The sequence below is a fragment of the Amblyomma maculatum genome, chromosome 6 (assembly GCF_055883805.1).
Source record: "Amblyomma maculatum isolate TAMU_Amacu chromosome 6, ASM5588380v1, whole genome shotgun sequence".
In the NCBI taxonomy this organism is placed as follows: domain Eukaryota; kingdom Metazoa; phylum Arthropoda; class Arachnida; order Ixodida; family Ixodidae; genus Amblyomma; species Amblyomma maculatum.
Window position 1 is genome coordinate 43,923,035 of NC_139349.1, and position 17,231 is coordinate 43,940,265.

Here is a 17,231-nt window from a genome sequence, read left to right on the forward strand (position 1 = left end):
TCCTAAATCCATGCTGATTAGCGAAGAAAAAGTGATTAGATTCCAGGTGACGGTAAACATGGGATGCAATTATATGTTCGAGTAATTTGCAGGAAATGCACGTGAGTGAAATCGGTCGGTAGTTGTCCGGTAAATGTTTATTACCAGACTTAAACACGGGGATTACCTTAGAGATTTTCCAATCCAAAGGTAGCTGACCAACGGATAATGATTGGCGAAAAATATGACATAAAATGAGGCTGGAAGCATTAACGGTGTTCTTTAAAAATTTTGAGTTGATGTTGTCGATGCCAGAAGATGTGGATACTTTAAGATTGTTAATGATACATGCGATTCCTTCTGCAGTAACGTCGATTGGTGCCATGAATGGGTAATCAAGTTCGGCTACCATGGGCACATTGGAATAGTCTTCCCTTGTAAAAACAGATGTAAAAAACGCATTAAATGCAGATGAGCATGCACTGTCGGACAATGGTGTTTGATTATCATCATGCAAAGAAATATGAACTGGGTCACTGTTGGGGGATATCAACCGCCAGAATTTCCTAGGATTGGATTTCATAAGTGATGGTACATCGCGTGAAAAATATTTCTCTTTAGCGCTACGCAGGGCGGAAATATAGGATTTTAGGCAACATTTGTATTTAGCCCACGTGGATGTGTTTACCACGCGTTTGGCATTCCGGTAGAGCCTCTTTTTCTTATTTCTTAACTGTCGAAGATGTTTAGTGAACCACGGATTTGTTTTGTCGTTAGAAATTGAAATGAGTGGTATGTACTTGGTAACCAATACAGAAATCCTGTCTTTAAACAGCATCCAATTTTCGTCAACAGAACGATTAGAGAACGAGGGCAGGAATTCCTCGCTGATGAACTTGTCTAGGTCAGCATTGATAAGATCGAATTTACCCTTATTATAGTCTCTAATTACCTTCGATGACTTGCCTGCATGCGTCAAGGGGATATGAAGGTCTAAATTAAGCAGCTTGTGGTCACTGAAACCGTCATGATGTGTAATAGAACCCAGTGTTTCGGGAACAGAAGTGAAAATTAAATCCAAAATATTAGAGCCACGCGTAGGCTGGCATACCACTTGGAACAGATTAAAATCTAATAAAACGTCGATAAAGTCAGAAGAAACTTTGCAAGGTGATGTCAAAAGGGACCAGTCAATATTTGGAAAATTGAAGTCACCGAATAAGTAAACGTTATCGGTAAGGAACAGCTCAGAAGCTGCAGTTACGCTGTTACCCAGATCACTGACAAATGAATGGCCAGAGTTTGGTGGACGGTAGCAAGCGCCTATCAAGAATCTATTTGCTGATGATGTGCAAGCAACCCAGAGTATTTCTAAAGGTGAATTCAGGTCTAAAATAAAGGACGAAATTGTATTTCTTATGGCTATCAGGACCCCACCACCTCTTTTGTCACTGCGATCATGCCGGTGTATGCTGAAACTGTTGTTTTCGGGGAGGATTTCTTTATCCGCTATATCGGCATGCAACCAAGTCTCGGTTAAAATGAAAAATGTCAGTGTCATTGTCGGTTAGCAATGAACAGATCTGGTCACGCTTAGGCATGAGGCTTCGAATGTTAGTATATGATATGGATAGCGAACGTGCCGTCTCAGGCCTGCGAGGGTGCTCGTGAGCGCAGCTGCCGACGATAGATCGTTGCTATCTGTTTGAGGTTACTACCTTATCTGTCTCAGTGTCGTAGGTGTAGGTGGAGTTACCGATACGCAGCTTGTCAACAGACAATTTGAAAGGTTTGTCTTGCAAGCCAGCGAAATCGATTAACCTTTTTCTAGCATGCCATGTGGGCATCGAAAAGTCCTGGCTGATTGAAAATGAAGTACCCTTCAAATTGCGTGCTGAGGCCAGAACGTATTCTTTTTCTTTATAATGAGCAAACTTTGCTATAATAGGCCTGATTTTGTGTGGTGAAAACCGACCTAGCCTGTGAACACGCTCAAACTGGTTACCACACATTAATATGCCAAGGTATTCCGAGCAGAGCTTTGTAATTTTATGCTCGGACGCAGCCCAGTCCTCTTTACCGTCATCTTTGAGGCCAAAAAACAGAAGATTAGACCGTCGCATTCGGTTCTCAGCATCGTCAATTTTTGTGAAACATTTCTTAGTTGTTTATTTATGCTAGAGAGTGCAATTTGAGGTGCAGCGCTATTTGAAATATGGAGAGAAGTGAGGGTAGCCTCTAACGTGGTTACTCTTTCTGCTAGACGTTTAAGTTCGCTGTCAGTTACGTCGTGTTGGTCTTTAACACATTTGAGCTCGTTTAATATCGATGCCTGTACTAATTCAAGTCGGCTCACAGCTGCTAACAGAGTGGAAAGCACATCCGTGGTATCTTCGGCGTTTGGCCCAGGATTAGATTCAACATCTCTGGATAACAACAAAATATCAAGAAAAGCAAGACACAGGCTCAATGGAAGCGAGATAACTCGCCTTAACGCAGAACACACATCGTATGGGCACACATCGTATGGGCACGACACCGCAAACAAAAAGTAGTCACTAGACTTTGGACAGACTGCACCATTTAGGTAACCAACCTGTAAGTACAGTAACGGTGAATGCCACATGCTGACTGCGGCGTCGTGCCCGAAGGGAACGGCTGTTGATGGGCGTTTATATCCCGCGCCGGTTGCGTCCGAGATAGCCAGGGTTCCGCGTGGCCAGACGAATGCGTCAGCAGCAGTCAAATCCGGCCAAGCGCGCATCGGTGAAGGTGGTAGTCGGGCGTGATTGTCGATTCCGGGAGGCCATGGTTCTTCAGCGCAGGAGTGAAGGCCACAAAGGATGGCTGCCTGTAAGTACAGTAACGGTGAATGCCACATGCTGACTGCGGCGTCGGCAAGGCTGTCATGAATTTCGAGGAATTAACCTAATTAATAACGAGAAACTACTTACTCACGTCTACACTTCGCATAAGCGATTGGCGGCGATGACTAACTATTGACGACGAAACGTGTTCCCTATGAAAAACCGTTATCAGCACTGTGAAAAGAATCGGCACACTGCAGCATGCGATGTATATAGGGTTTTGTTCTTATATTATGAAGTCAATAAAGCAAATCTTACAGTCGAAATACCGAGAGAGGGGTTCAATCACGGTTACAAAAGCTAGCGGACTGGAAAGCATGATAATATATGTACCCTGCAGCGTGCTCCGTACGCTGCAGCGGACATCACCAGCTCGTTGGCTCGGTAGGCAGGTGAAATACAAGCCCAGTGAAATCAGATGTACGGTTTGTCTCATTTATTTGAGTTCTTACGAAAAGACTGTGCTTCATTCATGATATTCGGTTTCCATTCATCAATCCTGCGGCGCGTATGGGGTGTTCCGTTAGATGGTGTCGAGCCAAAAGTGCGCTGCAGTTGTATCGCGCTTGCGACATATTTTTGTTACTGGCCATTTTGAGGACATCTGCAAGCAAGCTTCTTATCGTACGTGCTTTTAAACAAAAAGACCTCGTTCTTCAATATTTTTTCGGTCCCTGCAGAAATCAAACATTTTGGATGACACATTTCAAATGAAGGACGAAGTGCTAATACGACTTGTCTGTCCCATTTCTTGTGAATGTCTTATTAGCACTTCCTTTTATTTTTTTGAAATGTTGCACTAACTAGCCTAATAAGAAGTGCTGCTGATGGTTTAGCTTGATTGAACTTACTATGTAAGCTAAATCTTCATCACTAATAGTTACACGTGGTAAAGCTCTTTATTTACTGAAGAAGAAGCCGGCCAAATGAAGCAAGATGATCAGGAAGACACCAAGAAGAAGAAGATGGAAAGGTGTGAACGAAGTACAACTTTAGCTTGATTGAACCTAGTATGTATACTAATTATTCATTACTAATGGTTACACGTGGTAAAGCTATTTATTTACTGAAGAAGAAGCCGGCCAAATGAAGCAAGATGATCAGGAAGACACCAAGAAGAAGAAGATGGAAAGGAGGGAACGAAGTACAACTTTAGCTTGATTGAACCTAGTATGTATACTAATTATTCATTACTAATGGTTACACGTGGTAAAGCTCTTTATTTACTGAAGAAGAAGCCGGCCAAATGAAGCAAGATGATCAGGAAGACACCAAGAAGAAGAAGAGGGAAAGGAGGGAACGAAGTACAACTTTAGCTTGATTGAACCTAGTATGTATACTAATTATTCATTACTAATGGTTACACGTGGTAAAGCTCTCTATTTACAGAAGAAGAAGCCGGCCAAATGAAGCAAGATGATCAGGAAGACACCAAGAAGAAGAAGATGGAAAGGAGGGAACGAAGTACAACTTTAGCTTGATTGAACCTAGTATGTATACTAATTATTCATTACTGATGGTTACACGTGGTAAAGCTCTTTATTTACTGAAGAAGAAGCCGGCCAAATGAAGCAAGATGATCAGGAAGACACCAAGAAGAAGAAGATGGAAAGGAGGGAACGAAGTACAACTTTAGCTTGATTGAACCTAGTATGTATACTAATTATTCATTACTAATGGTTACACGTGGTAAAGCTCTCTATTTACAGAAGAAGAAGCCGGCCAAATGAAGCAAGATGATCAGGAAGCCACCAAGAAGAAAATAGAATGGAGGGAAGGAAGCACAACTTTAGTGTTGAAAGAAAGGGTAAGGGTTGAGAAAGTGGTCGGCACGTGGCTCCAACACCACGGAGATCCCGGGCGACACAGGCGCATGCCACAGCACGGGATTGAATGCCCGGGTCAACACTGGCCTATAATTTATTCAGCGTGTCAAGGGAGGGATCAGGCATGGGAAGCAAGAAGATTCGGAAAACACCAAGAAGAAGAAGAAGAAGACAAGAGAACGAAAGAAAGAGAATACGATGGGGCACAGGTCCAAGTGTGGCCCGCCTATGGTAACCGTGGCTTTGCGTCACGTAGTAGAGCTTTCGCTTAAGAAAGGCAGGCATCCGTTAGGGTACTTTCACACATGCGAGTTGCTGGTGTCACGCACAGGATATCTGTTAATTTGGCTGGTTTCACTGCGCTCACAAAGCAGAGCGAGGTCACAGAAAATGTTCAAGACGAGTCACACGTGGGGAGTTAGAAGCAGAAAAATCCTCCAACTCGTTCATTTCCTATTCGTGTTAATAAACCATTATACTATTTCGATACTGCTCCGAGTCGTCCAAGTGAACTGGCGATACTTCCGAGTTTTCGCGAAAAGAACTTTGCACCTTTTGTTTCCGTAAAGAACACGAGACGACTCCAGATGTGACCCTCTGTTTGAAAAACAGGTTTTGCGGAGAAGCTTCCATAATATGGGTCTCGTCCTTTAACATTTGCACCCTGTTGTGGCCACCCACAACACTACAATACTTCGTACCTCCGTTCTGCTTCGACGGAAGTGTTTCTGTATCGCGAAAAAACCGCCTGGCACAACTCGTTCGCCGCGCGTGCACAAGAAGCCAGCGGAGCATCGTTTACGACACTATAGTTACGGCAACGTCCCAACGTTTCACATTTGGTCACCATGCGCGAAATGTGGCGCTGCGTCCTGCGGTGAACTTAAGCTTGGGTTCCCTGTGTATAAATCACCAGGGTACCAATCAATGTCTTTAGTGCTATTGTGCTTCCACTGGACCTGCCACTAAACTTGCTTGTTATATGAATTTTATAGGGACTTTATATCAATTTTGTTTTCTCATTTTGGATAACTTTGCCACAACCAGGTATTCATGTTTTGGTGCGCTGTGACAATAACAATGACAGCAAAAGAGTGGTAAATGTGATGAATAGTCGCTCAGTACGATAACAAATAAAATAAAACCCCCAATTTGTGTCGAAAAAAATCGCTCCCACTTTAGAAAGAGCGCCGTGCAAAGGAAACAGGTGAACTGCGGGTTACGCACACTTTTCAATAATCAAGACGTAATAGAAATTAGGATGTGCTAGCCATTAGAACGTTGTGCCATATAGAACGAAAATCACCATAAATCTTAATTCATTTCTTATTATGTTTTTCGTTCTGCAGTGCACTACCCTAAACTTGTATAGATCAACTTGAAAGCGGAATTGTCAGAGGCTCTTCGGTCGTACTCCTATTGTTATCTCTGTACTGATTGCCAAAAATATCCTTGAATGCAAGAGAAAGCTGCTGCCCAGAGAAGTAACATAGCCCCATGGCATGTATCCGTAAGTCAACCTTAATTCAGGAACCTTCGGAAGTCTCTCAAGCCGAATTTCAAAATGTGCCACGGACTAAAGTGTCCAGTGCCATTTATAATACGCTCTTGCGCATCGTCTATTTTCCGACGCAGACCCTCCGGGCCCGGCGGTGCTGGTGCTCGAGGGCGGCTCGCAGCGCCCGCTCAAGGGACAGCGTGTGGCGATGCGCTGCCACGTGAATGACACAGGCCTGCCGCCCAGCGCCTCCTTTCGCTGGGAGCACGGGGGCGTGCCCCTGAACGTGACCGGGGAGACACTGGTCACCGAACCCGTGACCACGACCACGCAAGGAAACTACTCGTGCGCCGCGGTCAACCAAGTGGGCGTCGGCACGCCTGCATTTTGGATACTCGACGCCCAGGGTGCGTGTCTTTTCTCTCTCTCTCTCTCTTGCGTCTATTGGTTTGCTTGGCGCTGTGAGTGATTTCGACGTCAAAACTCCCCTGGGGGCTGCGTGCAAGCATAGGAGGGCGTCTGTCGGATAGTATCGCATGAAACCCGTGCCAATTGGATACTCAGCTCCAATACCATCAATTTCGCATGTGTAGTCAGGATCTCACTTGCCCAGCCAAGAAAGGACTTTTATTCCTTGCACGGTATTCCATGCAGCAGAAACCTTGATATAATTCAAATAACTGATAAATTGAATTCATGGGTGTAATTTTACCCTAATTCATGATATCACAAAATTATTATCTAGGACAATCGCAATTATCGAGGATTCTCCTTTCTGTTTGCTACGCCAGTGAGTAAAAGAAAACAAAGTTACGCGCGAAGTGCTTCGAGTTCTCGTGCAAGACGAATATGCCTATTTCTTCCAAATATAGCATTTTACCAGAAAAACGTTTAACTAAGCGCCAACACACTGTTTAGAAGCAAGAAGTGGAGATTTTTGCGGCTGCTTCTTTTAATTATTTGCCCTAAATGTTGCTGCCGTCTAGAGAAAGCAAATTAAACCTGCGTTTAGACACACTTCATTTAAACTAATGCCACACTGTTGAAATATAAAGGAGAGATTTTCGTTACCGGTGTCATTACTTTCATCAGATATTTACCGTTATGCTAAAGAGGTCACAAATTTTGGCTTATTTTAGATGCCACTGTTAGGCTCTGCCTTCGTACAGAGCAGAAAACCAATATTTTTTTCTTGCACTGACACGCTTTAGAAAACAAAATCGTGTTGGGTGTGTCTTGATTCTTTTAATAATAATTAGGTTGCAGCAGGCACTAACAGCAACGCTCCATTATGATGCAAGGTGTAACGGGCAGATGCTTCGACATCTGCTTAGAGGCTGAGTTGAAGGTGATTCCTTCACTAGAGCAGTTACCTCTAGCAAGCGAATGTCGCAATTTGTGCAGGTGTCATAAGTGGTAGTGGGCATGTAATTATTACATCAAAATTGCATTATGTTGCTCCATTTAAGGGTACCGTTTACCCAATGCACGAATGGCTGCTGCGGCTGCTGACTATCTTGAAGTAACTATAGCACTCATAACGAAGCGGTTGACTAAATTTGGCTGTCGTTGTCCACTACCTGAACAACACTAAATGAACCTTTGCGTATCAAATTTATTTAACTCAGTGATAGAAAGAAGCATGCCGAAGTCAATATGTCTTTCCGTCTCACTATTTCGACCCGCTCGCTGAGAAATTGCGATAGGAAATGCGCGATCACGAAGTGTTTGTTTGAACAAGGGAAATTAGCCGTCGACCTTGGATTTCAAAGACGCCGAAATTCTGTCAACTCTTGTACGAAAAAAAAGCGCGGCCAAAGCACTGAAGGACTTGTGTTCTTTCTTAATAGAAATCGTAAAAGCGAGATTTCTTCAATTGCAAGAATGTACTAATCAGGGTCCCAAAACGTGCTAATAATGTAGAATAGTTACAAGCAACATGGACGAATTCCAGTGCATTACAAAGACCAGTTGCCATGCTCATCAGATTGCCAGGAGATTGTGTAGGGAAAATGCCAGCTAATAGACACTGAAGGAATATATATATAACAAGAAATTTTTCTTTACGCCGAAGTTCGAAGGTCCGGATCGATCCTGTCAAATCCACATGTCCGTAAACATGTCGCAAGGTGCAAGCGGCTATACCATAGCTGTAAGAAGGAAAACTACCTCGCCTTCAGCTCTGTCAAACACTTTGGAATCCTCATTGAAACAAGCTCCGATTAAATTTAATGTAGAATTTAAGGAAGCTTTAAGTGATTCACTCAATCATTCGGCAATACCTAAGAGAGAACCAAGCTGAATTCGTATTGCTAAGCGTGAAAGTAAATGTAGTATCTTTAAGGGACGAAGCTGCCTTTGACATTAACTAGGCTCAGCGTCAGCAGTGGCCCCTACTGAAGCCACTCGATTACTATAGCACATCGCAGGTAGACAGATCGTAGCACATTATGCTAGCATGGTATTTACACGTATCCGTCGTTCGCGCTCATCTACATCACCATATAACTTTCTGTAAAATGCCGGGTACCTTTTGATACCTGGGCATCATTTAAAAAAAAAATGAACACTCCGCGTTATGAGATGCGTGTAGACCGCGTTATTAGTGGCTTGTTTTTTTGTTTTGATTTTTTTTTGTGTCCCCAAAAACAGAATTCGTAGTTCAACCTGTGCTAGGACAGCCACACGAGCGCGATGGATTTGTATATCCTAGAATTTCTGACGCCGCATCACTATTAGCATTAGAGAGTCTTGTGCGCACCTTACTGGGGACCGTGTCTCCTGCGCGAACCTTGCAGGTAAGGTATTTTATGGGCTCTCAGCACGGGAATGAGATCCTACAGCCCTCGTTAACAGTGGTTCCCAGTGTGAACAGCCATCTTAATTCTACAAATCTACAGTCTTCTTATACAGGGATGCTAAATCCATGCACCCTAACGTCAGTATTGTTCATGGTGGTGTGGTCGATATTGTGGGTCAGCTATTGTTACTTGTTGTAGCGGCAAATCGGCGTTCACCAATGCGCCTCGTTCAATGGGCCCGCGTAGCATCATTTGTGCTACCGAACCATATACGACACTTTGTTTGGCGACTCAGCTAGGCTGTGCTGCCCCCTCGCGACTGCCTGGAGCGATGGGGCGTTGTGCACTTCAGTTCATGCCGGAACTGCCTCCTCGCTGAGCTAATCATCACGAAACCGTCACCTGCGTGGTGGCGCATGTCGTCTGGCGCACAGTTCATGCAGAATACGGCGGACAGCGTATTGCTTCACTTGTTTCGCGTGGTCGCTTTTCCAACGTTCCGTTTCGCACGCCTGTTAATTTTGGCAGGCTTGTTTAGTTTCAGTTCAGGCGTTCAGTCGTGTCCGACTCTTCGTGACCCTATGGACCATGTCACGCCACGCTTTCCGGTCTCTCACTATCTTCTAACATCACATAGCTTCATCTGCAATGCCTCGAGAATGCCATCTAACCATCGCGTTCGCTGCCTACCCCTTCTCCGGCGACCCTCAACCTTTCCCAACATCAAATCTTTCTCCAGCGACTCCTCTCTTCTCATCAGATGACCAAAGTAGCTGAGCTTTAACTTTACAATTTGACCCTCCAATGAGCAGTCAGGGTTTATGGTCGACAATATCGACTGATTTGATCTTCTGGCAGTCCAAGGAACTCTTAAGAGTCTTCGCCAGCACCACAATTCAAACGCGTCAATTCTTCGGCGGTCAGCCTTTTTCACAGTCCAACTCTCGCATCCATACATCACAACTGGAAAGACCATAGCACGGGTTATACGGATCTTGGTTGGTAGACTAATGTCTCTGCTCTTTACTAGGCGGTCAAGGCTAACCATTGCTCTCTTTCCCAGAAGCAGGCGTCTCCTAATTTCATGGCTGCAGTCTCCTTCCGAGGTAATCTTGGCGCCCAAGAACAGAAAATCTGTCACAGCTTCCACTTCTTGTCCATTGATGCTCCAGAAGTGGAAGCTGTGACAAAGTTATTCCGCAGTTGCTTCTGATGGGTTCAACGTCGTGCCGTGTGGCCAATAGTTGACTGTCTACGCCGTGAATTTATTAGTTACTTGTGAGAAGACTCTTTTTCTTGGGTGAAGAGGGGTTCCCGAGATGACGGTCTTCCCCTTTGATTTCGGTGGTGAACAAGCTTGTTAACTTCTTGCTTAGACCAATGTGGAGATGATGCATGTCCTTAAGGACGTCGTTTTGTGCAACAACCACCACACCCCACATTATAATCGTGCTGTGTAATTCCCCAGTGCCCATATACTATATTCCTAATCCCTCTTAACATACCTGGCGCTTATCATTGCCTATTGTGAATGATCATTTGTTTTGTAACGGAGGAATTGTACAATGTAAATAAATTGTTCGAAACACTGACTATGATGGCGATGATCTTCACAGAGTGAAAGTTGTCAGTACAATATCTATTCTCTGAACTATGCAACTGCTTAACGAAAACCCAGTGAAGGGTTGTAAGGGTTGTGATGTAGTGGGTGATGTTTCTGTCTGTTTTTAAAGCCGGAGTACTTCGTTTGTCAAAACACAAAGCGGCGCCCTCACGCTTTTAGCGCAATATATTCAAAACGGGAGTTTTCTTACCCGACAAAAAGTTTACAACATTCGCACAAATATTTTATAAAGAAAACAGCGAACAGAGAACCACATTGGACCCAAAAAGCCCATTTTTCAACTATATACCGGGTGTCCCAGCTAACATGAACCATGGGGTACAAAATAATATATTTGAGGTAGGTCAGTGAAACCAATTTCATTCAACTGCCAGCCTCCTTGTGCACTACAGGCAATTTTTTGTTTTGAAATTACGTAACTAGCTAATTATGTTAATTTATCTAATTGATTAAATATCGACTTTAGACCAAACATGTGAATTGGAAACTTGTAGAGCACCTTCAGAAACCCCCATTCCATTAATTGCGATAAAGAAAGCCTCACGTGTATCTTTTTTTCTGGGCTCAAAAGAAAGCCCGCGAAATACAAACAATACCACGTGACTAGTGCATTTGTGCGCCGCGATTGTGGTGCTCTCAGTCGTGGTTTGAGCGAACGAAATTAGCTGCGGCCGTGTCTCCTTTGCCCCGTTAAGGCGGCAGGCCGATATGCCTGCGATGGCTTCTTCGCCCGCGCCCGACAGCCGGCCCACGTGATGGTGCAAGTAGCACCGAGAGCCGACACCACCGGGATTCTAACAAACCCTCCTTCTCTCCCATCAGCGAACTTTACGGCAAACGGATGAGCGATAAGGTATCAGCCACTGAATCTGAGCATACAGGCTTGGGTAAAGGGGCGAGATGACATGTGACTCGACTAAAATTAGCGCTGCACCTTCATTTGCCGGTTCTTTATCGTCAGCCGCCTGTCGTGTTGTAGGCTGCTGCTGTGCACAGGCCTGGCCAAGATCGCGGTGACGACGGGCGAGCTCGAGCTCGCTCCAACCATCGCCAACATTTGTGCCTGCCGCTGCAACGGGGCCATCGGGTCACGGCCGCAGCTGATTTCGTTCGCTCAAACCACGACTGAGAGCACCACGATCGCTGCGCTCAAATGCGCTAGTCACGTGGTATTATTTGTATTTCGCGGGCTTTCTTTTGAGCCCGGAAAAAAAGATACACGTGATAGTTTCTTTATCGCAATTAATGGAAGGGGGGTTTCTGAAGGTGCTCTACAAGTTTCCAATTCACATGTTTGGTCTAAAGTCGATATTTAATCAATTAGAAAAATTAACATAATTAGCTAATTAAGTAATTGCAAAACAAAAAATTGCCTGTAGTGCGCAAGCAGGATGGTAGTTGTATGCAACTAGTTTCACTGACTTACCTCAAATATATTATTTTATAACCCTTGGTTCAAGTTAGCTGGGACACCCGGTATATATATGCATCAACACTCGGTTATGCAGAGGGATATGTTATTGCAATGACCTCCCTACTCCAAGGCTACTAATGTGTTGTACTAATTTTTCGGTTTCGTCATCGGAACACATTCAACCTCTGTGCCTTACCGTCCCTCAGCGACGGGTTGCCATAGCGAGCATCAACAGACTGCGTCGCATGTTAATAAAAAGGCACCCTCGACGTGCCGCCTTTTGGTTTCAATCAGAATCTCCCTGGTAACATGCGTAATTATAAACTAATTACGCCTTAGCACAGTCACAGGCGTGCGCACACGTGGCCCTGTCTCTTCTCGAAGCAGCCAGTGACGAAACTCGGCCGAGCAGGGAGCGGAGATCCAGCGCACAATGTCGCGCGGTCTATCATTACAGAGAGGCCTGCAGCATCATACTTGCTTTATTCCACGACCTGCCTCGTGGCTTGCCTTTTGACAAAAAAGTCATGTTTAGGCGTTGTCTACATGACACGCCGTCCTTGGCGCTTCACTTTGCAAGATTGGACAACGTCGGCGAGGTTTTTCCAGAGGCAGCTTGTGTTTAGTAGTGCGTGTCGAGAAAAGAACGCGAACCGCGCGGCAAGTTGAAGATAAAAAGTCAACAACAAAAACTGAGATAACGATTAGGAGCACCGTGCGCGAACACGCCTTTGTTGCAGCGCGACAACCCATGTATGCCCGCACCGTTTCTTCGTGCCCTGAACGGGGTCGTGTGCCCGACAAAATTCCCAACTCAAGCGCGCGGGTAGGTCTTCGGTGCTATGATAAGGTGAGGAAGAAAGAAAGAAAACTGTGTGATTTATGTTTTATTTAGTTCCTTTATAAAATTTTGAAAAACAGTAAAGTTGGTTGATTTGAAGTTGAAGTGCAAAATTTATTTTTGAATAAAAAAAGAACTTACAAGAATATACATTGGCTGCATCTTGCAAAAGATACGTATGCGACGCGACAAACTGTTGCGCAGATGTATTCAAGATAATCTGACAGAAACGTTAGGAAGAAAGAGGCCATTTAAAGACTAGTCTGTCTTCACCGTTTAAAAATACTGTGGCATACGCATGCTGGTTGTCAATACATGTACGTTAAATTACGGATAATCATCAATGTGATGAAATTCGGTAAACATATGTTCTTATTTTCACTGGAAAAAGAATGGTTATGAAAATAACTCATGAAGGTGTGTTAATGGGGCAGATTTTGTGTTTCTGATGAGCCTCGTTCTGGATAGATAGCTATATCGCGTTTTTCTGCTCTTTTTTATTTTTTCAGCTGGAAAAGCGCACTACGGCAGTCGTTAAGCCAACTCCAATCCAACTTTCCTTAATTGCCTTGTTTTGTGTGCTAGTATTTGTTAACTCCTCTAAACGTCTCGCAATTTTCTATGATATAAAAAACTAAATCGATCTTGCGGCTTTCTTTTTTGTTTGTACACAAAATATTAAATTCATGATAGAGAAAACATTCAGGAGGAAACCATTATGCTGAACCAAGCATCGCTTAGATAACATTCCTCCGCCAACTGCTGCGCGCTGATTGAATCACCGTGTAAAGCAAGGGATGGCAGTGCTCCTGGCCTCAAAGATACCTATAAAACATCAAACGAACTAGTGATAATTTCCGATAGGAGCCCATTAACCATACTAGAGGAGTTTCATGATAGTGTGAACTGTCAGAAATAATCCACGATCTAAACGCTCTCAAATTCCGCTGCCCGCTAGAAATGGGATATTTATAGAAGCTTTAATGCTGCCGAGAGCCCCCAGAGCGACAGGAAGCGAGCCGGTAATCGCTTATCGTACCCTGCAGAAGGCCCATTCGGCGGACCGAACAAGCGTGGTAGCGATCAGCAATTAGCGGAGCTTAGGGACGGAATCGCATCATTCATTATCAACCCTGTCGCTCCAGGGATCGCGTTCTGCTGTCCTCGTAACTCCCGCTCTCTTCGAGTTTAGTGTAGCTATGCACGGTCAGATGAGATTCATGCAGCAAGTGGGGAAGTTGAGGGGAGGCAAATGCGGGCCCGATTGTAGCTTTGAACGGCATGGTGGCGCTTTCCGACTAGCCTTAGACTGTGATCTCTCCAATTTATAGTTGCTTGCATTCGTCTTAATTAATACTATCAATGCATACTTTCAGGCAAACAGAATATGGCAATGCGTTCAAGGAAGCATAAAATTGCGATTTCTTAATTATAGGGATTGACAAAAGGAAGCGATGCTCCAAGAGGGAGGCCTTAGTAGGTGCCTTTGAAATTATTGAGGCTTCCCGTTGTTCTTCACCATGTGCTGACATAGTAGAGCACACGGACGTTTTCGTTATTGCCATCAATTTGATTACAGATGGCCCGACTGGGGCCAAACCCGCCACATGGGGAACAGAAACCGAACGTCAAATCTGCTTCCCATCGCGTTATGTATACAGAGCTAAAGGTGCTACTGAATTTTAATCTACTCGCCTTACCGCTAACCAAACAAGCGGTGCCTGGGAACTACTAGCATGAGGACGAAAGCGTGCAATCCTTCAACATGATCTTGATATGTAGTACTATAACCACGCTAATCTGATGTTAGGGGTTTCAGATTACAAGCATTGCCGAATTAAGATGGCTGATAACGTTTAAAGCGTGGAAAAAGCCATACTTGTTGAAGCAGTGACCCTCTACTGGCGACGTTAAGTAGCCCTGCTGACTGCACCAGGTGTAGGTGCTGCTTTCATCGTGGTGCACCTTACTAGAGGGTAGCGGGATTACACAGGACGGAAAGGCGCAGACATCTCTTAACGAAGATATAAAAAAAATGAGAACGTTCCGAATGCTTGCGTCAACACGGAAGATATGCTGGCTTAAAACAAAGCACGCAGGCTTTGCTGAGACAGCGCCCGCTATAAAAACAAGCTTTGCCTTTCGCGTCATGTGTAAGCGGCTCATACATTCCGCTGTTTGCGAGCTCGGCGCTGTTCGCGTTTCTCATTTTGATCCCAGCGCAGTTATCACCGCAACTCTTAGTTCGGAACCTAGCTCATTAACAACGGATTCACAGCTCACAACGATAAGGGATTTAACTTAGAGAAGGCAAGCTTCACTTCATAAAGTAAACTCACACAAACGGCCGAACAGTTCTGAATGATTTTACTCTGTTTTGCTATTTGGAACTAAGGTTGCTTCAACACAAACATCTGGGCGTGTTGACAGAAACACATAACTAATTTAATTTAGTAACGACAAGCGCTCGGTTCAACTTCTTAACTCCAGGAAGTAAATACACAGAGCAAAAAACACACCCGCAGAAACACAAAAGCACTGGCATTATATAAAGCATGCAATATTGTTGTAACAAATGTGTGTGCTTTGCAATGCTTCAGAGGAAGGACAGGCATTTCGAATCGAAAAAGAGGTCACACCTGCGTGCATGCTGAAGAAATTGGTGTCATCCTACATGGGCATAAAATTCGGGCTGATATGGAATGAGGTGAACGGAGTGGTTATACAGGGATGCGGTTGTGCTCTCCCATACTCTGTATATCACCAACTACTGCACCTTCTCTATATGCGGAAGTATAGCACGCTGATTGCTGGGAATTACAAGCATTGCAGGTCAGTGGGTTTGGATATAGAATGGCCATAACAACTGAGCCTAAATGAGACATCTGTGTGCCATATGTATACCATTTTACTGTATCACAACGTAATAATTTTTCTTATAGCGTTACAAAAATCTATATGCCATTTCTTCAGTCTGTTGCCAACTCTCTATTTTTTATGTAGTTAAGTGCCCCATTCAGAACTCCAGTTTTACTAAGATTAACCTAACATATTTTTTTTTTCGCCCACCATGCAGTTCCGCGGAGTAGGCCATAACAAAGCCATTTAGCAAGCCGCAAACGTGCTTTCAAACAGCTTCACCGACGCGCAGAACTCATTCGACATGACGTATCGTGCTGGGACTAACCAACTAGACACGACGACTGACTGCCGGTATCGCAGTCTAACGCGCGACGCCACTGAATAGATTGAGGCAGATAAGCAACTGCGACCAGCTCGCCGGGCGACAGAGCCGAGGTGTCGCAACGCCGCGTGTTCGCACGCCTCGTGGTCCCCGCTTATCGACAGAACCGGGCGACCCGTGGAGGCATTCGGGAAAAGGGGAGAGTGAGAAAGGTGAGCGGGAAACGAAGGAATGACAGTTTGCTACTGCAGCTCGTGGAGCACGCAAGAGACGACGCTGTACAGAGCAGTTCGACGGGTGCGTTGGACGCGGTCTGAGGCCCATGCATGCATGCGCGGCGAATTCCGCTACCACTTTCTGCAAATCGGCTCCTCGCACACCCCGCGCCCTCACTTCCGCCCCTCCTAACGCCCATCCCCTTCCCGCCACCGTTACTCAGGGCACGGTCAGATTTTTCAGCTTTCCACTCCCCTCGCCTCGTGCTCTGATGCGGCGAAGCTTCCAAATCGCGGCGTTCCCGTGGCTACCACACGCGCCGGCGGGTTTTGCTGGGCGCAACGCGCGATAGCTGTGTGATTTATTGGACGGAGAGCACAATTTGGGAGCGATGAACCGGTGGCCTCTCCTCCTTCATTGTCGCTCTCTCTAGCCGGAGCAGCTGGTCCTGCCCATTTCTCCTCTCCTTTTTCCTCGCTCCCCGGACCCTTCCGTCCCCAAGACTTTTTCATCACTGCTCTGACTGTCGGTCGCATTCGCGTGGGAATCCTCAGCTGCACCCTCTTCTTCCTCAGTAGCTTTGAAAACCTATTACACCCCACGCTCCAGGTCGGCTTGGGCTCACCAAAGCATTTCTTGAGGTCCCACCCAGACATCGGGCAAATTTAGGTTCATCTTTTTCTTCGGGACGCTCATATCCAGTCGTTCTGGCGAACTCGAGGTGCAACGAGTTCCAAAGAAGGGCTTTTATATGAGGGCTTGCCTCATACCTCTTTTAAAAAGCAAGAAAAGCATTTTGTTTCTCAATGCAAGAAAAATTAAAAAAAAAAAAACAGCCATGTTGCGACTCAATTTTAAACGCATCAGTGCTCAGTCTCGTTTAGTTCTTTCAAATAGTCAGCAACGGTTTCGAAGTCAATCTATAGTCTCACTTAGTATGCCACTGCAGAAGAAAGAACAGAGAACAGAGTTATCGGGCCA

The 17,231-nt window shown here is 45.0% G+C and overlaps 1 protein-coding gene across 1 annotated transcript in view; it reads left to right on the forward strand.

The window, feature by feature from the left end:
* The window catches only part of LOC146185624 (B-cell receptor CD22-like), a 256,315-nt gene that overhangs the window by 193,358 nt on the left and 45,726 nt on the right, over positions 1–17,231 (forward strand). Inside the window, exon 7 of the mRNA XM_084606536.1 lies at positions 6,308–6,577. Coding sequence (XP_084462662.1) covers positions 6,308–6,577 — 270 coding nt within the window. The remainder of the gene's footprint in view (positions 1–6,307; positions 6,578–17,231) is intronic.